Below are 26949 nucleotides of genomic sequence, written 5' to 3'. Positions count from 1 at the left end.
CCACTGCTTCCGCCTGAGGATCCCGAGATCTGGACAGATACCTGGGAAGTTTCTTGTTTAGATGAGACGCCATCAGATCTATCTCTGGAAGCTCCCACATTTGAACAATCTGAAGAAATACCTCTGGGTGAAGAGACCATTCGCCCGGATGCAACGTTTGGCGACTGAGATAATCCGCTTCCCAATTGTCTATACCTGGGATATGAACCGCAGAGATAAGACAGGAGCTGGATTCCGCCCAAACCAGAATTCGAGATACTTCTTTCATAGCCAGAGGACTGTGAGTCCCTCCTTGATGATTGATGTATGCCACAGTTGTGACATTGTCTGTCTGAAAACAAATGAACGATTCTCTCTTCAGAAGAGGCCAAGACTGAAGAGCTCTGAAAATTGCACGGAGTTCCAAAATATTGATCGGTAATCTCACCTCCTGAGATTCCCAAACTCCTTGTGCCGTCAGAGATCCCCACACAGCTCCCCAACCTGTAAGACTTGCATCTGTTGAAATTACAGTCCAGGTCGGAAGAACAAAAGAAGCCCCCTGAATTAAACGATGGTGATCTGTCCACCACGTTAGAGAGTGTCGTACAATCGGTTTTAAAGATATTAATTGAGATATCTTTGTGTAATCCCTGCACCATTGATTCAGCATACAGAGCTGAAGAGGTCGCATGTGAAAACGAGCAAAGGGGATCGCGTCCGATGCAGCAGTCATAAGACCTAGAATTTCCATGCATAAGGCTACCGAACGGAATGATTGTGACTGAAGGTTTCGACAAGCTGAAATCAATTTTAGACGTCTCTTGTCTGTCAAAGACAGAGTCATGGACACTGAATCTATCTGGAAACCCAGAAAGGTTACCCTTGTCTGAGGAATCAATGAACTTTTTAGTGAATTGATCCTCCAACCATGATCTTGAAGAAACAACACAAGTCGATTCGTATGAGATTCTGCTAAATGTAAAGACTGAGCAAGTACCAAGATATCGTCCAAATAAGGAAATACCACAATACCCTGTTCTCTGATTACAGACAGAAGGGCACCGAGAACCTTTGTAAAAAATTCTTGGAGCTGTAGCTAGGCCAAACGGCAGAGCCACAAACTGGTAATGCTTGTCCAGAAAAGAGAATCTCAGGAACTGATAATGATCTGGATGAATCGGAATATGCAGATATGCATCCTGTAAATCTATTGTGGACATATAATGCCCTTGTTGAACAAAAGGCAAGATATAGTCCTTACAGTTACCATTTTGAATTCTCCTCCTTTGGTACAATGAAGAGATTCGAATAAAACCCCAGCCCCTGTTCCAGAACTGGAACTGGCATAATTACTCCAGCCAACTCTAGATCTGAAACACATTTCAGAAATGCTTGAGCTTTCACTGGATTTACTGGGACACGGGAAAGAAAAAATCTCTTTGCAGGAGGTCTTATCTTGAAACCAATTCTGTACCCTTCTGAAACAATGTTCTGAATCCAAAGATTGTGAACAGAATTGATCCAAATTTCTTTGAAAAAACGTAACCTGCCCCCTACCAGCTGAGCTGGAATGAGGGCCGCACCTTCATGTGGACTTAGAAGCTGGCTTTGCTTTTCTAGAAAGCTTGGATTTATTCCAGACTGGAGATGGTTTCCAAACTGAAACTGCTCCTGAGGATTAAGGATCAGGCTTTTGTTCTTTGTTGAAACGAAAGGAAAGAAAACGATTATTAGCCCTGTTTTTACCCTTAGATTTTTTATCCTGTGGTAAAAAAGTTCCTTTCCCACCAGTAACAGTTGAGATAATAGAATCCAACTGAGAACCAAATAATTTGTTACCCTGGAAAGAAAACATAATTTATGTAAGAACTTACCTGATAAATTCATTTCTTTCATATTAGCAAGAGTCCATGAGCTAGTGACGTATGGGATATACATTCCTACCAGGAGGGGCAAAGTTTCCCAAACCTCAAAATGCCTATAAATACACCCCTCACCACACCCACAATTCAGTTTAACGAATAGCCAAGAAGTGGGGTGATAAAAAAGTGCGAAAGCATATAAAATAAGGAATTGGAATAATTGTGCTTTATACAAAATCATAACCACCACAAAAAAAGGGCGGGCCTCATGGACTCTTGCTAATATGAAAGAAATGAATTTATCAGGTAAGTTCTTACATAAATTATGTTTTCTTTCATGTAATTAGCAAGAGTCCATGAGCTAGTGACGTATGGGATAATGATTACCCAAGATGTGGATCTTTCCACACAAGAGTCACTAGAGAGGGAGGGATAAAATAAAGACAGCCAATTCCTGCTGAAAATAATCCACACCCAAAATAAAGTTTAACGAAAAACATAAGCAGAAGATTCAAACTGAAACCGCTGCCTGAAGTACTTTTCTACCAAAAACTGCTTCAGAAGAAGAAAATACATCAAAATGGTAGAATTTAGTAAAAGTATGCAAAGAGGACCAAGTTGCTGCTTTGCAAATCTGATCAACCGAAGCTTCATTCCAAAATGCCCAGAAGTAGAAACTGACCTAGTAGAATGAGCTGTAATTCTCTGAGGCGGAGTTTTACCCGACTCAACATAGGCAAGATGAATTAAAGATTTCAACCAAGATGCCAAAGAAATGGCAGAAGCTTTCTGGCCTTTTCTAGAACCGGAAAAGATAACAAATAGACTAGAAATCTTTCTGAAAGATTTAGTAGCTTCAACATAATATTTCAAAGCTCTAACAACATCCAAAGAATGCAACGATTTCTCCTTAGAATTCTTAGGATTAGGACATAATGAAGGAACCACAATTTCTCTACTAATGTTGTTGGAATTCACAACTTTAGGTAAAAATTCAAAAGAAGTTCGCAACACCGCCTTATCCTGATGAAAAATCAGAAAAGGAGACTCACAAGAAAGAGCAGATAATTCAGAAACTCTTCTGGCAGAAGAGATGGCCAAAAGGAACAAAACTTTCCAAGAAAGGAATTTAATGTCCAATGAATGCATAGGTTCAAACGGAGGAGCTTGAAGAGCCCCCAGAACCAAATTCAAACTCCAAGGAGGAGAAATTGACTTAATGACAGGTTTTATACGAACCAAAGCTTGTACAAAACAATGAATATCAGGAAGAATAGCAATCTTTCTGTGAAAAAGAACAGAAAGAGCAGAGATTTGTCCTTTCAAGGAATTTGCGGACAAACCTTTATCTAAACCATCCTGAAGAAACTGTAAAATTCTCGGAATTCTAAAAGAATGCCAAGAAAAATGATGAGAAATACACCAAGAAATATAAGTCTTCCAGACTCTATAATATATCTCTCTAGATACAGATTTACGAGCCTGTAACATAGTATTAATCACAGCGTCAGAGAAACCTCTTTGACGAAGAATCAAGCGTTCAATCTCCATACCTTTAAATTTAAGGATTTCAGATCCTGATGGAAAAAAGGACCTTGTGACAGGAGGTCTGGTCTTAACGGAAGAGTCCACGGTTGGCAAGAGGCCATCCGGACAAGATCCGCATACCAAAACCTGTGAGGCCATGCCGGAGCTACCAGCAGAACAAACTAGCATTCCTTCAGAATCTTGGAGATTACTCTTGGAAGAAGAACTAGAGGAGGAAAGATATAGGCAGGATGATACTTCCAAGGAAGTGATAATGCATCCACTGCCTCCGCCTGAGGATCCCGGGATCTGGACAGATACCTGGGAAGTTTCTTGTTTAGATGGGACGCCATCAAATCTATTTCTGGAAGTTCCCACATTTGAACTATCGGAAGAAACACCTCTGGGTGAAGAGACCATTCGCCCGGATGCAACGTTTGGCGACTGAGATAATCCGCTTCCCAATTGTCTACACCTGGGATATGAACCGCAGAGATTAGACAGGAGCTGGATTCCGCCCAAACCAAAATTCGAGATACTTCTTTCATAGCCAGAGGACTGTGAGTTCCTCCTTGATGATTGATGTATGCCACAGTTGTGACATTGTCTGTCTGAAAACAAATGAACGATTCTCTCTTCAGAGAAGGACAAAACTGAAGAGCTCTGAAAATTGCACGGAGTTCCAAAATATTGATCGGTAATCTCACCTCCTGTGATTCCCAAACTCCTTGTGCCGTCAGAGATCCCCACACAGCTCCCCAACCTGTGAGACTTGCATCTGTTGAAATTACCTAAAGCAATTAGTACTTCTTTAAGTAAAGAACGAATAAATTCCATTTTAAATAAATATGAAGATTTATCAGCATCAATCTCTGAGACCTCTGAACCAGAAGAGTCATTAGAATCAGAATGATGATGTTCATTTAAAAATTCATCTGTATAAAGAGAAGTTTTAAAAGATTTTTTATGTTTACTAGAAGGAGGAATAACAGACATAGCCTTCTTGATGGATTCAGAAACAAAATCTCTTATGTTATCAGGAACATTCTGAACATTAGATGTTGATGGAACTGCAACAGGCAATGGTACATTACTAAAGGAAATATTATCTGCATTAACAAGTTTGTCATGACAATTAATACAAACAACAGCTGGAGGAACAGCTACCAAAAGTTTACAGCAGATACACTTAGCTTTGGTAGTTCCAGCACCAGACAGCGATTTTCCTGAAGTATCTTCTGACTCAGATGCAACGTGAGACATCTTGCAATATGTAAGAGAAAAAACACAACATATAAAGCAAAATTGATCAAATTCCTTAAATGACAGTTTCAGGAATGGGAAAAAATGCCAAGGAACAAGCTTCTAGCAACCAGAAGCAAAGAAAAATGAGACTTAAATAATGTGGAGACAAAAGCGACGCCCATATTTTTTTAGCGCCAAATAAGACGCCCACATTATTTGGCGCCTAAATGCTTTTGGCGACAAAAATGATGCCACGTCCGGAACACCGACATTTTTGGCGCAAAAGAACGTCAAAAATGACGCAACTTCCGGCGACACGTATGACGCCGGAAACAGAAAAGATTTTTTTTGCGCCAAAAAAGTCCGCGCCAAGAATGACGCAATAAAATGAAGCATTTTCAGCCCCCGCGAGCCTAACAGCCCACAGGGAAAAAAGTCAAATTTTTAAGGTAAGAAAAATAATTGATTCCAGTGCATTATCCCAAATATGAAACTGACTGTCTGAAAATAAGGAATGTTGAACATCCTGAGTCAAGGCAAATAAATGTTTGAATACATATATTTAGAACTTTATTAAAAAAGTGCCCAACCATAGCTTAGAGTGTCACAGAAAATAAGACTTACTTACCCCAGGACACTCATCTACATGTTTGTAGAAAGCCAAACCAGTACTGAAACGAGAATCAGCAGAGGTAATGGTATATATATATATATATATAAGAGTATATCGTCGATCTGAAAAGGGAGGTAAGAGATGAATCTCTACGACCGATAACAGAGAACCTATGAAATAGACCCCGTAGAAGGAGATCACTGCATTCAAAATAGGCAATACTCTCCTCACATCCCTCTGACATTCACTGCACGCTGAGAGGAAAACCGGGCTCCAACCTGCTGCGGAGCGCATATCAACGTAGAATCTAGCACAAACTTACTTCACCACCTCCATAGGAGGCAAAGTTTGTAAAACTGATTTGTGGGTGTGGTGAGGGGTGTATTTGTAGGCATTTTGAGGTTTGGGAAACTTTGCCCCTCCTGGTAGGAATGTATATCCCATACGTCACTAGCTCATGGACTCTTGCTAATTACATGAAAGAAATCTTTTTAAGCAATCCTTCCAATTTTTTATCCATAGGATCTTTGAAAGCGCAACTGTCCTGTATAGGAATAGTTGTGCGCTTTGCTAACGTTGAAACTGCCCCCTCTACCTTAGGGACCGTTTGCCATGCGTCCCTTCTGGGGTCAACAATGGGGAACATTTTCTTAAATATAGGAGGTGGCTTCTCCCACTCATTCACTATGTCCGCTACCCTCTTGGGTATCGGAAAAGCATCAGCGTGCACTGGGACCTCTAAAAATGTGTCCATTTTGCACAACTTCTCTGGAATCACCAAAGAATCACAATCATCAAGAGTAGCTAGCACCTCCTTAAGCAGGGCGCGGAGATGTTCTAGCTTAAATTTAAATGCCACGATATCAGGTTCTGCCTGCTGAGAAATTTTTCCTGAATCAGAAATTTCTCCCTCTGACAGACCCTCCCTCACTGCCGATTCAGATGGAAGTGAGGGTATAACAGATAAATTATCATCAGCGCCTACTTGCTCATCCTCTGTACAGTATTTAAAACTGAGCAATCACGCTTTCTGGGAAATGCTGGCAGTTTGGATAAAAGATTTGCTATAGAATTATCCATTACTGCTGTTAATTGCTGCATAGTAACAAGCATTGGCGCGCTAGATGTACTAGGTATCGCCTGCGCGGGCAAAACTGGTGTTGACACAGAAGGAGAGGATGATGAACTATCCCCACTACCTTCATTAGAAGAATCATCTTGGGCAACCTTATTAAATGTGACAGTACTGTCCTTACTTTGTTTGGACGCCATGGCACAATTTACACATACATTTAAAGTGGGAACCACCTTGGCCTCCATACACACAGAACATATGCTATCTGAAGGTACAGACATGTTAGGCAGATTTAGGCAGGCTATTAATGCAATAAAAACGATTTTACACAAAACCGTTACTGTCTCTTTCAGAAATAAAGTGTGTTCCTTTTATTATTTAATGTTCAAAAAACTATGAAGGAAATATCCGATCTTTATAAAATTCACACCCCAGTGTCTTAATGCTTTGAAAGTATTGCACACCAAATATGAAGTCTCTAGACCCTTAAATAAGCAAACCGGAGCCGATTGTTCAAATTAACCGGTTTAAACCCACTACAGTCCCTGCCACAGACTTTGCTGCGGCTTTTACCTTCCTTAGGGGTTATTCACCACAGAAATAAGCCTTCCGGAGTCTGTATCTCAGACACATGCTGCATGCACTGCCTTTGGAAGTAACTGCGCAACTGAGGCGCGAAAATGAGGCCTCCTCCCTCTGCATACCAGAGTGAAGGGGCCTTTCTGACTAGATTAGGCGTCTAAACCAATGCCAGGCATAATTAAAACGTTCCCAAAAGTGTTTATAAGTTCATAAAACACTCCAAATGTCATAAGAATATGATATAAGCAAATCGATTTAGCCCACAATAGTGTCAACCAGTATAGAGCCCAATATATAAGCCTTTAATCTGTTACTAAGTCTAAGAAAATGGCTTACCGGTCCCATGAGGGAAAACTGAAAGTCTTCTAGCATTACTATGTGTTGTTAGAAAAGAGACTGGTCATACCTGAAGCAGATAAGTCTGCAAACTGTTACCCCCAACTGATGTTCTCTGGTTTCAACAGTCCTGCGTGGTAACAGCAATGGATTTTAGTTACTGGTGCTAAAATCATACTCCTCTTTTAACAGAACTCTTCATCACTTTCTGTTGTAGAGTAAATAGTACAAACTGGCACTATTTTAAAATAAACTCTTGATAGAAGAAATAAAACTACAACTAACACCACATACTCTTTACCATCCCCGTGGAGATGCTACTTGTTCAGAGCAGGCAAAGAGAATGACTGGGGGGCGGAGTCAGAGGGGGGACTATATGGTCAGCTTTTGCTGTGTGCTCCCTTTGCCATTTCCTGTAGGGGAAGAGAATATTCCCACAAGTAAGGATGAAGCCGTGGACCGGACACACCAATGTAGGAGAAATAGGGAATGAGTGCGGACAAGAACATCTTTATTGTAAGATGGAGAGAAAAACAGAAAAGAACAGCGCGTAACGGGGGAATCAGACCCTGGGAACTGGAGGAAGTTGAGGGAGGTTGGCAGAGGAGATAAATACAGCAATAGGAGAGGTCAGGAATTCAAGGGAACAGCTACATGGGCTGAAAATGTAGAAGAACCGAGGCAGAGGAGAAAGATGCAGGTTAGGAGAGGTAGAAGCACCAGGGACAGAGGAGACAGATGCAGGTTAGGAGAGGTAGAAGCACCAGGGACAGATGCAGGTTAGGAGAGGTAGAAGCACCAGGACAGAGGAGACAGATGCAGGTTAGGAGAGGTAGAAGCACCAGGGACAGAGGAGACAGATGCAGGTTAGGAGAGGTAGAAGCACCAGGGACAGAGGAGACAGATACAATTTAGGAGAAGTAGAAGCACCAGGGACAGATGCAGGTTAGGAGAGGTAGAAGCACCAGGACAGAGGAGACAGATGCAGGTTAGGAGAGGTAGAAGCACCAGGGACAGAGGAGACAGATGCAGGTTAGGAGAGGTAGAAGCACCAGGGACAGAGGAGACAGATGCAGGTTAGGAGAGGTAGAAGCACCAGGGACAGATACAGGTTAGGAGAGGTAGAAGCACCAGGACAGAGGAGACAGATGCAGGTTAGGAGAGGTAGAAGCACCAGGACAGAGGAGACAGATGCAGGTAAGGAGAGGTAGAAGCACTAGGGAAAGAGGAGACAGATGCAGGTTAGGAGAGGTAGAAGCACCAGGACAGAGGAGACAGATGCAGGTTAGGAGAGGTAGAAGCACCAGGACAGAGGAGACAGATGCAGGTTAGGAGAGGTAGAAGCACCAGGACAGAGGAGACAGATGCAGGTTAGGAGAGGTAGAAGCACCAGGACAGAGGAGACAGATGCAGGTTAGGAGAGGTAGAAGCACCGGGACAGAGGAGACAAATGCAGGTTAGGAGAGGTAGAAGCACCGGGACAGAGGAGACAGATGCAGGTTAGGAGAGGTAGAAGCACCAAGACAGATGCAGGTTAGGAGAGGTAGAAGCACCGGGGCAGAGGAGACAGATGCAGCTAAGGAGAGGTAGAAGCACCGAGGGACAGAGGAGACAGTTGCAGGTTAGGAGAGGTAGAAGCACCAGGGACAGAGGAGACAGTTGCAGGTTAGGAGAGGTAGAAGCACCGGGGCAGAGGAGACAGATGCAGGTTAGGAGAGGTAGAAGCACAAGGGACTAAGGAGACAGATGCAGGTTAGGAGAGGTAGAAGCACAAGGGACTAAGGAGACAGATGCAGGTTAGGAGAGGTTGAAGCACTAGGGACAGAGGAGACAGATGCAGGTTAGGAGAGGTAGAAGCACCGGGGCAGAGGAGACAGATGCAGGTTAGGAGAGGTAGAAGCACAAGGGACTAAGGAGACAGATGCAGGTTAGGAGAGGTAGAAGCACAAGGGACTAAGGAGACAGATGCAGGTTAGGAGAGGTAGAAGCACTAGGGACATAGGAGACAGATGCAGGTTAGGAGAGGTAGAAGCACAAGGGACTAAGGAGACAAATGCAGGTTAGGAGAGATAGAAGCACCAGGGACAGATGAGACAAATGCAGATTAGGAGAGGTAGAAGCACCAGGGACTGAGGAGACAGATGCAGGTTAGGAGAGGTAGAAGCACCAGGGACTAAGGAGACAAATGCAGGTTAGGAGAGATAGAAGCACCAGGGACAGATGAGACAAATGCAGATTAGGAGAGGTAGAAGCACCAGGGACTGAGGAGACAGATGCAGGTTAGGAGAGGTAGAAGCACCGAGGGACAGATGAGACAGATGCAGGTAAGGAGAGGTAGAAGCACCGACGGACAGAGGAGACAGATGCTGGATAGGAGAGTTAGAAGCACCAGGGACAGAGGAGACAGATGCAGGTTAGGAGAGGTAGAAGCACCAGGGACAGATGCAGGTTAGGAGAGGTAGAAGCACCAGGGACAGAGGAGACAGATGCAGGTTAGGAGAGGTAGAAGCACCAGGGACTAAGGAGACAGATGCAGGTTAGGAGAGGTAGAAGCACCAGGGACTAAGGAGACAGATGCAGGTTAGGAGAGGTAGAAGCACCAGGGACAGAGGAGACAGATGCAGGTTAGGAGAGGTAGAAGCACCAGGGACAGAGGAGACAGATGCAGGTTAGGAGAGGTAGAAGCACCAGGGACAGATGCAGGTTAGGAGAGGTAGAAGCACCAGGGACAGATGCAGGTTAGGAGAGGTAGAAGCACCAGGGACAGAGGAGACAGTTGCAGGTTAGGAGAGGTAGAAGCACCGGGGCAGAGGAGACAGATGCAGGTTAGGAGAGGTAGAAGCACCGGGGCAGAGGAGACAGATGCAGGTTAGGAGAGGTAGAAACACCGGGGCAGAGGAGACAGATGCAGGTTAGGAGAGGTAGAAGCACCGAGGGACAGAGGAGACAGATGCAGGTAAGGAGAGGTAGAAGCACCGAGGGACAGAGGAGACAGATGCAGGTAAGGAGAGGTAAAAGCACCGAGGGACAGAGGAGACAGAGAGGTAGAAGCACCGAGGGACAGAGGAGACAGATGCAGGTAAGGAGAGGTAAAAGCACCGAGGGACAGAGGAGACAGAGAGGTAGAAGCACCGAGGGACAGAGGAGACAGTTGCAGGTTAGGAGAGGTAGAAGCACCGGGGCAGAGGAGACAGATGCAGGTTAGGAGAGGTAGAAGCACCGAGGGACAGAGGAGACAGATGCAGGTTAGGAGAGGTAGAAGCACCGAGGGACAGAAGAGACAGATGCAGGTAAGGAGAGGTAAAACCACCAGGACAGAGGAGACAGTTGCAGGTTAAGAAGAGGTAGAAGCACAGAGGGACAGAGGAGACAGTTGCAGGTTAAGAGAGGTAGAAGCACCAGAGGAGACAAATAAAGAGATATGATAAGTTAGTAACAGGGGGCAGAGGATACTAGAAGATACAAAACACTGGAAGTAGAGAAGAACAAGGGTACAATACATAGCTATACCTTTCCTGAAAGCACTGCCTCTACAGTAGCATTCAAGGGCCCGACGATAGTTTTTAACCTTCTCAAACAGATCTCCAGCCTAAAAAAAAAAATCACTGTCAATTCCATTTCTTGGCACAGGTAACGTTATAGCTCTCACCAACAATAAAAATGGTTTCTATTTTAGGGGACAGATAAACCCAAATGCTGCCTTGTAAAAAAGGAATAAAATACCCCATAGTCACTAATGAATAAATTCCAGAGCATTAAATATCAGGGAAGAATGGAAACAAACAGAATGGCGAAAACAGACTGGAAAACAACATTTATGCTTACCTGAAATTATTTTCTTTCATGTAATTAGCAAGAGTCCATGAGCTAGTGACGTATGGGCTATACATTCCTACCAGGAGGGGCAAAGTTTCCCAAACCTCAAAATGCCTATAAATACACCCCTCACCACACCCACAAATCAGTTTTACAAACTTTGCCTCCTATGGAGGTGGTGAAGTAAGTTTGTGCTAGATTCTACGTTGATATGCGCTCCGCAGCAGGTTGGAGCCCGGTTTTCCTCTCAGCGTGCAGTGAATGTCAGAGGGATGTGAGGAGAGTATTGCCTATTTGAATTCAATGATCTCCTTCTACGGGGTCTATTTCATAGGTTCTCTGTTATCGGTCGTAGAGATTCATCTCTTACCTCCCTTTTCAGATTGACGATATACTCATATATACCATTACCTCTACTGATTCTCGTTTCAGTACTGGTTTGGCTTTCTACTACATGTAGATGAGTGTCCTGGGGTAAGTAAGTTATTTTCTGTGACACTCTAAGCTATGGTTGGGCACTTTTATATAAAGTTCTAAATATATGTATTCAAACATTTATTTGCCTTGACTCAGGATGTTCAACATTCCTTATTTTCAGACAGTCAGTTTCATATTTGGAATAATGCATATGAATAAATCAATTTTTTTCTTACCTTAAAATTTGACTTTTTTCCCTGTGGGCTGTTAGGCTCGCGGGGGCTGAAAATGCTTCATTTTATTGCGTCATTCTTGGCGCGGACTTTTTTGGCGCAAATTTTTTTTTCTGTTTCCGGCGTCATACGTGTCGCCGGAAGTTGCGTCATTTTTTTGACGTTTTTTTGCGCCAAAAGTGTCGGCGTTCCGGATGTGGCGTCATTTTTGGCGCTAAAAAATATGGGGGTGATTTTTGTCTCCACATTATTTAAGTCTTATTATTTATTGCTTCTGGTTACTAGAAGCTTGTTCACTGGCATTTTTTCCCATTCCTGAAACTGTCATTTAAGGAATTTGATCAATTTTGCTTTATATGTTGTTTTTTCTATAAACTTGTGGTATCTGTTCCTCCAGCTGTTTGTAATGAATGTCATGACAAACTTGTTAATGCAGATAATATTTCCTTTAGTAATGTTACATTACCTGTTGCTGTTCTGTCAACATCTAATACTCAGAGTGTTCCTGTTAACATAAGAGATTTTGTTTCTAAATCCATTAAGAAGGCTGTGTCTGTTATTCCTCCTTCTAGTAAACGTAAAAGGTCTTTTAAAACTTCTCATTTTTCAGATGAATTTTTAAATTAACATCATCATTCTGATTCTGATAATGATTCCTCTGGTTCAGAGGATTCTGTCTCAGAGGTTGATGCTGATAAATCTTCATATTTATTCAAAATGGAATGTATTCGTTCTTTACTTAAAGAAGTCTTAATTGCATTAGAAATAGAGGATTTTGGTCCTCTTGATACTAAATCTAAACGTTTAAATAAGGTTTTTAAATCTCCTGTAGTTATTCCAGAAGTTTTTCCTGTCCCTGATGCTATTTCTGAAGTAATCTCCAGGGAATGGAATAATTTGGGTAATTCATTTACTCCTTCTAAACGGTTAAAATTATATCCTGTGCCATCTGACAGATTAGAATTTTGGGACAAAATCCCTAAAGTTGATGGGGCTGTCTCTACTCTTGCTAAACGTACTACTATTCCTACGGCAGATAGTACTTCCTTTAAGGATCCTTTAGATAGGAAGATTGAATCCTTTCTAAGGAAAGCTTACTTATATTCAGGTAATCTTCTTAGACCTGCTATATCTTTAGCGGATGTTGCTGCAGCTTCAACCTTTTGGTTAGAAGCTTTAGCGCAACAAGTAACAGATCATAATACTCATAGCATTGTTAATCTTCTTCAACATGCTAATAACTTTATTTGTGATGCCATCTTTGATATCATTAGAGTTGATGTCAGGTATATGTCTCTAGCTATTTTAGCTAGAAGAGCTTTATGGCTTAAAACTTGGAATGCTGATATGTCTTCTAAGTCAACTTTGCTTTCCCTTTCTTTCCAGGGTAATAAATTATTTGGTTCTCAGTTGGATTCTATTATCTCAACTGTTACTTGAGGGAAAGGAACTTTTTTACCACAGGATAAAAAATCTAAAGGTAAATTTAGGTCTAATAATCGTTTTCGTTCCTTTCGTCACAATAAGGAACAAAAGCCTGATCCTTCACCCACAGGAGCAGTATCAGTTTGGAAACCATCTCCAGTCTGGAATAAATCCAAGCCTTTTAGAAAATCAAAGCCAGCTCCCAAGTCCACATGAAGGTGCGGCCCTCATTCCAGCCCAGCTGGTAGGGGGCAGATTACGATTTTTCAAAGAAATTTGGATCGATTCAATTCACAATCTTTGGATTCAAAACATTGTTTCAGAAGGGTACAGAATTGGCTTCAAGATAAGGCCTCCTGCAAAGAGATTTTTTCTTTCCCGTGTCCCAGTAAATCCAGCGAAGGCTCAAGCATTTCTGAAATGTGTTTCAGATCTAGAGTTGGCTGGAGTAATTATGCCAGTTCCAGTTCCGGAACAGGGGCTGGGGTTTTATTCAAATCTCTTCATTGTACCAAAGAAGGAGAATTCCTTCAGACCAGTTCTGGATCTAAAAATATTGAATCGCTATGTAAGGATACCAACATTCAAAATGGTAACTATAAGGACTATCCTGCCTTTTGTTCAGCAAGGGCATTATATGTCTACAATAGATTTACAGGATGCATATCTGCATATTCCGATTCATCCAGATCACTATCATTTTCTGAGATTCTCTTTCCTAGACAAGCATTACCAGTTTGTGGCTCTGCCGTTTGGCCTACCAACAGCTCCAAGAATTTTTACAAAGGTTCTCGGTGCCCTTCTGTCTGTAATCAGAGAACAGGGTATTGTGGTATTTCCTTATATGGACGATATCTTGGTACTTGCTCAGTCTTCACATTTAGCAGAATCTCATACGAATCGACTTGTTTCTTCAAGATCATGGTTGGAGGATCAATTTACCGAAAAGTTCATTGATTCCTCAGACAAGGGTAACCTTTTTAGGTTTCCAGATAGATTCAGCGTCCATGACTCTGTCTCTGACAGACAAGAGACGTCTAAAATTGATCTCAGCTTGTCGAAACCTTCAATCACAATCATTCCCTTTGCTCGTTTTCACATGCGACCTCTTCAGCTCTGTATGCTGAACCAGTGGTGCAGGGATTACACAAAGATATCTCAACTAATATATTTAAACCCGATTGTACGACACTCTCTGACGTGGTGGACAGATCACCATCGTTTAGTTCAGGGGGCTTCTTTTGTTCTTCCGACCTGGACTGTAATTTCAACAGATGCAAGTCTGACAGGTTGGGGAGCTGTTTGGGGGTCTTTGACAGCACAAGGGGTTTGGGAATCTCAGGAGGTGAGATTACCAATCAATATTTTGGAACTCCATGCAATTTTCAGAGCTCTTCAGTCATGGCCTCTTCTAAAGAGAGAATCGTTCATTTGTTTTCAGACAGACAATGTCACAACTGTGGCATACATCAATCATCAAGGAGGGACTCACAGTCCTCTGGTTATGAAAGAAGTATCTCGAATACTGGTATGGGCGGAATCCAGCTCCTGTCTAATTTCTGCGGTTCATATCCCAGGTATAGACAATTGGGAAGCGGATTATCTCAGTCGCCAAACGTTACATCCGGGCGAATGGTCTCTTCACCCAGAGGTATTTCTTCAGATTGTTCAAATGTGGGGACTTCCAGAAATAGATCTGATGGCTTCTCATCTAAACAAGAAACTTCCCAGGTATCTGTCCAGATCCAGGGATCCTCAAGCGGAAACAGTGGATGCATTGTCACTTCCTTGGAAGTATCATCCTGCCTATATCTTTCCGCCTCTAGTTCTTCTTCCAAGAGTAATCTCCAAGATTCTGAAGGAATGCTTGTTTGTTCTGCTGGTGGCTCCAGCATGGCCTCACAGGTTTTGGTATGCGGATCTTGTCCGGATGGCCTCTTGCCAACCGTGGACTCTTCCGTTAAGACCAGACCTTCTGTCGCAAGGTCCTTTTTTCCATCAGGATCTCAAATCCTTAAATTTAAAGGTATGGAAATTGAACGCTTGATTCTTAGTCAAAGAGGTTTCTCTGACTCTGTGATTAATACTATGTTACAGGCTCGTAAATCTGTATCTAGGAAGATATATTATAGAGTCTGGAAGACTTACATTTCTTGGTGTCTTTCTCATCATTTTTTCTGGCATTCTTTTAGAATTCCGAGAATTTTACAGTTTCTTCAGGATGGTTTGGATAAAGGTTTGTCTGCAAGTTCCTTGAAAGGACAAATCTCTGCTCTTTCTGTTCTTTTTCACAGAAAGATTGACAATCTTCCTGATATTCATTGTTTTGTACAAGCTTTGGTTCGTATAAAACCTGTCATTAAGTCAATTTCTCCTCCTTGGAGTTTGAATTTGGTTCTGGGGGCTCTTCAAGCTCCTCCGTTTGAACCTATGCATTCATTGGACATTAAATTACTTTCTTGGAAAGTTTTGTTTCTTTTGGCCATCTCTTCTGCCAGAAGAGTTTCTGAATTATCTGCTCTTTCTTGTGAGTCTCCTTTTCTGATTTTTCATCAGGATAAGGCGGTGTTGCAAACTTCTTTTAAATTTTTACCTAAGGTTGTGAATTCCAACAACATTAGTAGAGAAATTGTGGTTCCTTCATTATGTCCTAATCCTAAGAATTCTAAGGAGAGATCATTGCATTCTTTGGATGTAGTTAGAGCTTTGAAATATTATCTTGAAGCTACTAAGAATTTCTGAAAGACTTCTAGTCTATTTGTTATCTTTTCCGGTTCTAGGAAAGGTCAGAAGGCCTCTGCCATTTCTTTGGCATATTGGTTGAAATCTTTAATTCATCATGCTTATGTCGAGTCGGGTAAAACTCCGCCTCAAAGGATTACAGCTCATTCTACTAGGTCAGTTTCTACTTCCTGGGCGTTTAGGAATGAAGCTTCGGTTGATCAGATTTGCAAAGCAGTAACTTGGTCTTCTTTGCATACTTTTACTAAATTCTACCATTTTGATGTGTTTTCTTCTTCTGAAGCAGTTTTTGGTAGAAAAGTACTTCAGGCAGCTGTTTCAGTTTGATTCTTCTGCTTATAATTTCAGTTTTTTTCATTATAAGATTTAAACTTTATTTTGGGTGTGGATTATTTTCAGCGGAATTGGCTGTTTTTATTTTATCCCTCCCTCTCTAGTGACTCTTGCATGGAAGATCCACATCTTGGGTAGTCATTATCCCATACGTCACTAGCTCATGGACTCTTGCTAATTAAATTAAAGAAAACATAATTTATGTAAGAACTTACCTGATAAATTCATTTCTTTCATATTAGCAAGAGTCCATGAGGCCCACCCTTTTTGTGGTGGTTATGATTTTTTTGTATAAAGCACAATTATTCCAATTCCTTATTTTTTATGCTTTCGCACTTTTTTCTTATCATCCCACTTCTTGGCTATGCGTTAAACTGATTTGTGGGTGTGGTGAGGGGTGTATTTATAGGCATTTTGAGGTTTGGGAAACTTTGCCCCTCCTGGTAGGAATGTATATCCCATACGTCACTAGCTCATGGACTCTTGCTAATATGAAAGAAATGAATTTATCAGGTAAGTTCTTACATAAATTATGTTTTTTTATTTGGTAAGGAGAGTCCACAAATTAATTCATTACTGTTGGGAATTCAACACCTGGCGACCAGGAGAAGGCAAAGACAACCCAGCCAAAGCTATAAGTATCCCTCCCACTTCCCCCCACCTCCCCAGTCATTTAGCAAAGGAAATAAGGGAAAGCAGGAGAAACACTAGGGGTATAGAAGTGCCAGAAAATAAGGAAACGCCACCTTAAAAATAATAGGGCGGGTTCGTGGACTCCCTGCCAGGAAAGAAAATAATTGATCAGATCATCATAAATGCTATTTTTTTTCCAATGGCATGGAGAGTCCACAAATCAATTAATTACCTTTGGGAATCCAATTCCCAAGTGAGAGAGGACACAGAATGAACAGGGAGGGAATGGAAGGCAGGAAGACCGATCTGAAGGCACCACAGCTTAAAGCATTATTCTTCCAAAGGAAGCCTCAGCTGAGGCAAAAGCACATGCGGTATGTAAAAAGTAGTCACAGTGGCCATGACCCCTGCGCTTATCAGAAAACAAACCAACAAAGAAGAGCATCTGAAAACCTTGGTGGTATTTAGATATAACTTCAAAGCACACACTACGTCCTGATTGTGTAGCAAACGCTCCTTCTGAGGGGAAGAATTAGGAGTAAAAGAAGGTACTACAAACACCCGATTGATATTATGATCAGAGACAACTTAGGAACAAAAACCAGCCTTATCTGCATGGAAAGCATGATAAGGGGGTCACACTAGAAAGCAGATAGAAAATCTGCGAGCAGAAAAAAACAAGACCTTCCAAGACAAAAGTGTCAGTGTATGGCCGGGTTATAATACAATATATTTAATAATTCTTTAAAATAAACCCCCAATAAAATGCAAATACAAAACAATACAATTAATGTAAATTCCTAAATTGTTTATATTAAATTTATAAACACATTGAATTATATTTATAGAAAACCAGATATGAATCAAACTATACAATGTTTAAACTGTTATAATATGCAACACAAAGATCATAAAAGTTACCTTATTCACATTAATCTCCCAAATCAGAGTTGCATTTAAATATCACAATGAGATACCAGAATCTTCTGTTATTAACCAATAACTCTAGTTCATTGCTCAATATGGATTACCCACTTACTATGCTTAATTAATAACTACCAGTGATATAATCACAATAACCAGTTAGTGTACAATTCTGAGAGAGTTCACTATAATAACCGACTTATAAATCTGGAGTATAAAACCCTGTCTAATAAATAATTTAGCAATAATGACTAGTTAAGACTACACAGGACTATGAAACAAGCTTAAAATACTAAGTGCCCTTTTAAATCTATTAACTGCAATTTGACTGTAGCAATGAATGTATTTGCTTTGAAATATCAAATTATATACTTATCAATTTCTTATACTTTACCAGATCACCAGTTTGAGAATTCAGTTGATATCCAAATATGTCTATTGTCATATGTCAGATGAATTATGCACATTTGTAAAATAATTAATCTTGATAGTCTCTTATCCACAAAGAGTGTCCTAACGTATTTGTCTTACGGAAAACTGTGTTCGCACACTGATCTCTCTTATAAGCAAAATGGCAGCAAGCAGGATTGCAACAGTTACCAACCAAAATTTTTCCACCAAGATTCCTCTCTCTCTGTGCAGGGAGCTTTTGTCTGAGACAAGACTCCTCCTCATTTCTTAATCATTGGATAGATTTGGGTATGCACTTTTCTCTAATTGGCTACTGGGAAATTTTATTTTCAACAGCCAAATGCCTTTTGGCTTTAATACTGGATTTAGGCCATCAGGGGCAGCAGACAGAGACAACCAGTTTAATTCAATTATTGCTAACAGTTCAATTATCCAATCTTATAAAATGTCTATCAAATACACTATTTCTTTATATTAATAAACCTGTCTGGTCATATTTTAATATACATGGATTATATTTTGTAATTTTTCCTGATTATTTAATATGAAACATCAGCATTATTTCTAACATCATATTATTATTATCGTAAAGGACCAGTCAACACTGTAGATTTGCATAATCAACAAATGCATGATAAGAAGACAATGCAATAGCACTTAGTCTGAACTTCAAATGAGTAGTAGATTGCAAAGTTATGTGTATTTCCACTCCCCCTGTATCATGTGACAGCCATCAGCCAATTACAAATGCATATACGTATATGCTGTGAATTCTTGCACATGCTCAGTAAGAGTTGGTGACTCAAAAAGTGTAAATATAAAAACATAATTTATGTAAGAACTTACCTGATAAATTCATTTCTTTCATATTAGCAAGAGTCCATGAGCTAGTGACGTATGGGATATACATACCTACCAGGAGGGGCAAAGTTTCCCAAACCTCAAAATGCCTATAAATACACCCCTCACCACACCCACAATTCAGTTTAACGAATAGCCAAGAAGTGGGGTGATAAAAAAGTGCGAAAGCATATAAAATAAGGAATTGGAATAATTGTGCTTTATACAAAATCATAACCACCACAAAAAAAGGGCGGGCCTCATGGACTCTTGCTAATATGAAAGAAATGAATTTATCAGGTAAGTTCTTACATAAATTATGTTTTCTTTCATGTAATTAGCAAGAGTCCATGAGCTAGTGACGTATGGGATAATGACTACCCAAGAAGTGGATCTTTCCACACAAGAGTCACTAGAGAGGGAGGGATAAAATAAAGACAGCCAATTCCTGCTGAAAATAATCCACACCCAAAATAAAGTTTAACGAAAAACATAAGCAGAAGATTCAAACTGAAACCGCTGCCTGAAGTACTTTTCTACCAAAAACTGCTTCAGAAGAAGAAAATACATCAAAATGGTAGAATTTAGTAAAAGTATGCAAAGAGGACCAAGTCGCTGCTTTGGAGATCTGGTCAACCGAAGCTTCATTCCTAAACGCCCAGGAAGTAGAAACTGACCTAGTAGAATGAGCTGTAATCCTCTGAGGCGGAGTTTTACCCGACTCAACATAGGCAAGATGAATTAAAGATTTCAACCAAGATGCCAAAGAAATGGCAGAAGCTTTCTGGCCTTTTCTAGAACCGGAAAAGATAACAAATAGACTAGAAGTCTTACGAAAAGATTTCGTAGCTTCAACATAATATTTCAAAGCCCTAACAACATCCAAAGAATGCAACGATCTCTCCTTAGAATTCTTAGGATTAGGACATAATGAAGGAACCACAATTTCTCTACTAATGTTGTTGGAATTCACAACTTTAGGTAAAAATTCAAAAGAAGTTCGCAACACCGCCTTATCCTGATGAAAAATCAGAAAAGGAGACTCACAAGAAAGAGCAGATAATTCAGAAACTCTTCTGGCAGAAGAGATGGCCAAAAGGAACAAAACTTTCCAAGAAAGTAATTTAATGTCCAAAGAATGCATAGGTTCAAACGGAGGAGCTTGAAGAGCTCCCAGAACCAAATTCAAACTCCAAGGAGGAGAAATTGACTTAATGACAGGTTTTATACGAACCAAAGCTTGTACAAAACAATGAATATCAGGAAGAATAGCAATCTTTCTGTGAAAAAGAACAGAAAGAGCAGAGATTTGTCCTTTCAAAGAACTTGCGGACAAACCCTTATCTAAACCATCCTGAAGGAACTGTAAAATTCTCGGTATTCTAAAAGAATGCCAGGAAAAATGATGAGAAAGACACCAAGAAATATAAGACTTCCAGACTCTATAATATATCTCTCGAGATACAGATTTACGAGCCTGTAACATAGTATTAATCACAGAGTCAGAGAAACCTCTTTGACCAAGAATCAAGCGTTCAATCTCCATACCTTTAAATTTAAGGATTTCAGATCCTGATGGAAAAAAGGACCTTGTGACAGAAGGTCTGGTCTTAACGGAAGAGTCCACGGTTGGCAAGAGGCCATCCGGACAAGATCCGCATACCAAAACCTGTGAGGCCATGCCGGAGCTACCAGCAGAACAAACGAGCATTCCTTCAGAATCTTGGAGATTACTCTTGGAAGAAGAACTAGAGGCGGAAAGATATAGGCAGGATGATACTTCCAAGGAAGTGATAATGCATCCACTGCCTCCGCCTGAGGATCCCGGGATCTGGACAGATACCTGGGAAGTTTCTTGTTTAGATGGGACGCCATCAGATCTATTTCTGGAAGTTCCCACATTTGAATAATCTGAAGAAATACCTCTGGGTGAAGAGACCATTCGCCCGGATGCAACGTTTGGCGACTGAGATAATCCGCTTCCCAATTGTCTACACCTGGGATATGAACCGCAGAGATTAGACAGGAGCTGGATTCCGCCCAAACCAAAATTCGAGATACTTCTTTCATAGCCAGAGGACTGTGAGTCCCTCCTTGATGATTGATGTATGCCACAGTTGTGACATTGTCTGTCTGAAAACAATTGAACGATTCTCTCTTCAGAAGAGGCCAAAACTGAAGAGCTCTGAAAATTGCACGGAGTTCCAAAATATTGATCGGTAATCTCACCTCCTGAGATTCCCAAACTCCTTGTGCCGTCAGAGATCCCCACACAGCTCCCCAACCTGTACAACAGATACACTTAGCTTTGGTAGATTCAGTACTTGACAGCGATTTTCCTGTAGTATCTTCTGACTCAGATGCAACGTGAGACATCTTGCAATATGTAAGAGAAAAAACAACATATATATAAAGCAAAATTGATCAAATTCCTTAAATGACAGTTTCAGGAATGGGAAAAAATGCCAAAGAACAAGCTTCTAGCAACCAGAAGCAATAAAAAATGAGACTTAAATAATGTGGAGACAAAAGTGACGCCCATATTTTTTCGCGCCAAATAAGACGCCCACATTATTTGGCGCCTAAATGCTTTTTGGCGCCAAAAATGACGCCACATCCGGAACGCCGACATTTTTGGCGCAAAATAACGTCAAAAAATGACGCAACTTCCGGCGACACGTATGACGCCGGAAACGGAAATAGAATTTTTGCGCCAAAAAAATCCGCGCCAAGAATGACGCAATAAAATGAAGCATTTTCAGCCCCCGCGAGCCTAACAGCCCACAGGGAAAAAATTTTAAGGTAAGAAAAATGTTAAAATGCATTATCCCAAATATGAAACTGACTGTCTGAAAATAAGGAAAGTTGAACATTCTGAGTCAAGGCAAATAAATGTTTGAATACATATATTTAGAACTTTATAAACAAAGTGCCCAACCATAGCTAGGAGTGTCACAGAAAATAAGACTTACTTACCCCAGGACACTCATCTACATATAGTAGATAGCCAAACCAGTACTGAAACGAGAATCAGCAGAGGTAATGGTATATATAAGAGTATATCGTCGATCTGAAAAGGGAGGTAAGAGATGAATCTCTACGACCGATAACAGAGAACCTATGAAATAGACCCCTTAGAAGGAGATCACTGCATTCAAATAGGCAATACTCTCCTCACATCCCTCTGACATTCACTGCACGCTGAGAGGAAAACCGGGCTCCAACTTGCTGCGGAGCGCATATCAACGTAGAATCTAGCACAAACTTACTTCACCACCTCCATCGGAGGCAAAGTTTGTAAAACTGAATTGTGGGTGTGGTGAGGGGTGTATTTATAGGCATTTTGAGGTTTGGGAAACTTTGCCCCTCCTGGTAGGAATGTATATCCCATACGTCACTAGCTCATGGACTCTTGCTAATTACATGAAAGAAAAGACTGTGCACATGTTGTTAATGGAAGTAAATTGGAAAGTTGTTTAAAATTGCATGCTGTATCTAAATCACGAAGTTTAATTTTGACTTGAGTGTCCCTTTAAAATCCATTTAAAAATGCATTTGATTATTTCCTTATATTCATATAAAAACACAGCATATTGCACATACAGTACACCTATTTCTGATTGCGTAAAACATATTACACGATTTATGGGACGACCGTGTATTTGTTAAATGCCTGAAAAAATAAAAAGAATAGGTTACTAATATTGGGCATTTTAAATTGACTGTATTGCTATTTATTAACTCAGCATATGTATCCCAATTTGTCCTTTAGATGTATGGAAGACAACATAAAAATATATGTAACTATGTAATATATTTTAAAGTGGGATTATTATAATTGTTATTTAATCCTTTACAATCTGAATTGCATTTCCTCCGATCCATATAAGGACATTTAATACAGTCTAAGGCATATATTTAATGTTTGAGATTTAAATATAAGTTGTACTTTAAAAATGAATTTGAGAGTTACAATGCAAAACATGTGTTTCTTGGCTAAATTTTCATCTAGACGTATGTCGGAGCTTTGTGTATTCAAAGCTCAGCAGGTATAATCAACCTTTGCATCTAATTAGGCTTCAAAAGAGTTCAGTGAGCCATTGTGTTAAATTACCACATGTTTCTGTTAGCTCATAATATCAGTTAGCTTATCTGAAAATAGTGCAGAATTTCATCTACAACAGAGGTTGGTGGTCTAACATTTGATCACCAAGTAAATGTTAATTATTACCTTCCTGAGTTTTAAATCCAGTCTTCACTAACTGACCAAATGTATTGAACAAAGGTACAATTTAGCATATTAAGTGGGGAGGGGAGGAAAGGTTCCAGCTGAATCCTGATGCAATCAGCAAGTCTTCCCATGTCTGAACCTCAGACCTGCAACCCACAGAATCCACCCAGCAAATGGTATTAAGCATGCTCAACCTTAATATTTTATCGATTGCATACTGATACATATCTTATTATTTAGATATGTAATATCCACTGACATTTACAGGTACCCTGACAAAAGTCTTAATGTCAATAGAATGCATAGGCTCAAAGAGAACCTGATGAAGACACGAAGACCAGGATTAACGCTCCAAGAAGGAGCAACCGATCTAAACACAGGCCTGATTCTAACCAGGACCTGAACAAAACTAGCTGACAAACGTTTCCCCAAACCCTCTTGGAGAAAAAAGAATTTAAGGAACTATCACCTTGAGCTAAGAGAAACCTTGATCCTACACCAATCCAGGTAGATGCACCACACCTTGTTACGAGGCTGACTCAGATTAACAAAGACCCCATCAGAAAACCTCATTTGGCAGCACTAGACGTGCAGACTCCACGTAGTAAGCCTCAGATAATCTGGATCTGGCAAGGAAACGGACCTTGAAGGAGACGGTTCGCTCAATGAGGCAACCTCCAAGGAGGAGAAGGAGACATTATCCCGAGATCAGCAAACCAAAAACCTGCAAGGCCATGCTGAAACCAAAGACCCACAGCGGCCCGCTCCAGCTTAATGCAGGCGATGGCTCTCAAGTCCTAATGGAAAGAGAAAATTCCTCCAGCGACCGGGGTCCCAGTGCATTTAAGGAACCCTAAACCGTACCCCAGGAGAGTCTCTCAAAAAGCTGTCCAGGACTATCAGATGGTACCTGTCGGAATGATTGTTGTTCCCTTGCCTGAGCATACATCATGGCAGCAACCATGAGGCCCACCACCTTCATGCACTGAGCCACAGAGGGACAAACAGTGGAAAGGAGATATAGGCAGGCTAACAGGAGCTGGTCTTGAATAAAACCTTAGACCCCGATCTGAAGGAAGCAATGGGACAATTACTCCCATGGCAATACAAAAGACTGTCTTCTCTTCTGGGTTTGAAGATAGCCCAGACAGAAGGACGACAGTCTGCCCCCAACATGAACCGATCCTGGATCAGGGGCTTACCTACCATGCCGACCTGAAATCAGAGGCAAACTTCAAGGAATGCTTGTTGCAATTCCAAAATTGGATCGGAAAACAGAAACTCTTTGTTTGGTCAGGCTTGAAAGAGGCCAGAGATCTCTGTCCCTGGTTAGATTGCTAGATAAGCGACCCTTGGATCTAGACTAGAAACATTCCAAACAAGCAGACACCCGAAATCCATGGGGTCTCCAAAAGAGGAACTATCCTTCAGAGGATAGAAGTACACTTAGACATTGTGGAGATCTTCCTAAAGTTAGTAGATGGAGAGAATGGATAAACCCTGTATCTAGACTTGACAGAAGGTCAGATTCAGGTACATCCGGAGAAAATAAAAAACTTCCTTGAGTAGAAATCTAACTTTTAGAAGCTACTGAGGTATGCTCGCCCTCAGAAAGTTGAGATAATGCAGTCTGTAAAGGAGTACCAAGTCCTGTATTGTAGACAGGTAAGGCACTCGGCCATCAGAAACAGCCTGTAACTGTGCTGCAAAGTCCACTGGCTAAATAAATACTCCTAGAAGAGGACTGCGCTGAGCAGCAGGGTACTGCCTGTGCAACATTAAGGGACGTGGACTGAGGAAAAAGTTGTAGTATATACTGGACCGCAGAGCCCTGGGAGGTGGAGGGCTCTGAAGGATTAATTCTACTAGGGATAGCAGAAGTAGTAGTTTCCTTCAGGGGGCTCACAAAAATTCTCACCAGCTAAACAGACACTTTAATGATAATTCTTAAAGCAACAATGAAAAGATCATAGGAGCCATATAGACAGCTTTTAATGCTGGTATATACAAGGACAGTGGCCGTTATAAAAGCACATAAAAGAGACAGGGTGTCCTATTATATAATAAAAGAGACGTAAATCACTTTTGATATTGCTTACATATAACACTTTGCAATGCACATAACATCATGCAGTAGCAATTCTGCCTTGCTGCTTCCTTTGCAGCTACTTGTAAAATAAAAACATCTCTAATAGAGATAAGAACCTAACTAATCCAGCCCACACAGTCCCAGCAGTACTCTTAAGGATTAGCAGCCGCTAAGGCCAGGGTACTCCCCGCCCCTCCTGAGACTCAAAGAGCTGTCGGTGCTGCGAGGATCTTACATTGGCCTGGACTCAGGCTACGATCGGGCTAGAAAAAAAAACTGTGCTAACGCATCCGACCTCCTGGATAGTCGTCTGACCCGCCCCCAAGATCAGGGAAAAGCATGTGAATCGGCAGTATGCCGCGGGCGCGATGCAGAATATCAGCTCTCCAGAGAGAAGCGGCCATATGCCGCGACTGTTCCCTCACTCTCGCACCCATACTCAAATAAAAAAATGTTCAAGTGCGAAACAGCAAAATTAAAAACCATGCTGCGTAACTCACACCCTGACATAAAGAGCGATTTTAGCTCAAACGTCCCAAGTGAAACATCACACATATATATAATAAAAGAGCCCTCCAGGATATCACACCAGCATCCCCAAGTATATTACAGGCAGATCCAAATATATCAAAAAAACGCCGGTCAGGCCCAGCAGTAAAAAGTCCCTGCAATAGAGAAGAACTTCTGTCTTCATGCTGCTCTATAAATGCTGAAGTTAGCTCCTTATTCGAAATGCTGAAGTTAGCTCCTTATTCGGCCAGCTTCTTATTCGAATGCTGAAGTTAGCTCCTTATTCGGCCAGCTTCTTATTCGAATGCTGAAGTTAGCTCCTTATTCGGCCAGCTTCTTATTCGAATGCTGAAGTTAGCTCCTTATTCGGCCAGCTTCTTATTCGAATGTTGAAGTTAGCTCCTTATTCGGCCAGCTTCTTATCCGAATGTTGAAGTTAGCTCCTTATTCGGCCAGCTTCTTATTGGAATGCTGAAGTTAGCTCCTTATTCGGCCAGCTTCTTATTCAGGTTAACTTCTAATTCATAAAAGTAATTAGTAAACAACAATTAGCAAAGTTAATATGATATTAATCATGAAATTTGGCAACAAACGTGGAACCATAATTTCCATTTATTTCAATGGGAAATTCTGAATAAGGAACCAAGCTTTTACTCTTGGCTCACTCACATTTGGCTTGTGTTATACTAATTGGGCACCCCTCTATATAAAAATAAATAAATGTATTTCTTTCCAGATATGGTAAGTCCACAAAGTCATCAATTACTAATTGGAATATCTCTCCTGGCCAGCAGGAGGCGGCAAAGAGCACCACAGCAAAGCTGTTAAGTATCACTCCCATACCCATAATCCCCAGTCATTTGACCAAAGGAAAATGAAAAAAGGAACAACACAAAGGTGTAGAGGTGCCTTAGGTTTAATCAAATATAATTGTCTTAAATATAAGGGTGGGGTCGTGGACTCACTATATCCGGAAATAAATAATTTATCAGGTAAGCAGAAATTTAGTTTTATTTCCTAAGATATGGTGAGTCCACAATATCATCAATTACTAGTGGGAACCAATACCAAATCTAGAGGACACAGATGCCTAGGGAGGGAAAAGACAGGTGGACCTAAACAG

At 41.0% G+C, this 26949-nt stretch overlaps 1 protein-coding gene across 1 annotated transcript in view; it reads right to left on the bottom strand.

Moving 5' to 3' along the window:
* Nucleotides 1-26949, bottom strand: part of IFT172 (intraflagellar transport 172) — a gene marked incomplete in the record, with an annotated part of 949422 nt that overhangs the window by 659953 nt on the left and 262520 nt on the right. The window contains 1 exon segment of the mRNA XM_053710932.1: nt 10733-10811. Coding sequence (XP_053566907.1) covers nt 10733-10811 — 79 coding nt within the window.

This window comes from Bombina bombina, chromosome 4 (genome assembly GCF_027579735.1).
Source record: "Bombina bombina isolate aBomBom1 chromosome 4, aBomBom1.pri, whole genome shotgun sequence".
Taxonomy (NCBI): Eukaryota; Metazoa; Chordata; class Amphibia; order Anura; family Bombinatoridae; genus Bombina; species Bombina bombina.
Note: the sequence above shows the minus strand (reverse complement) of the source record. Positions and strands in the feature narration are given on the sequence as shown.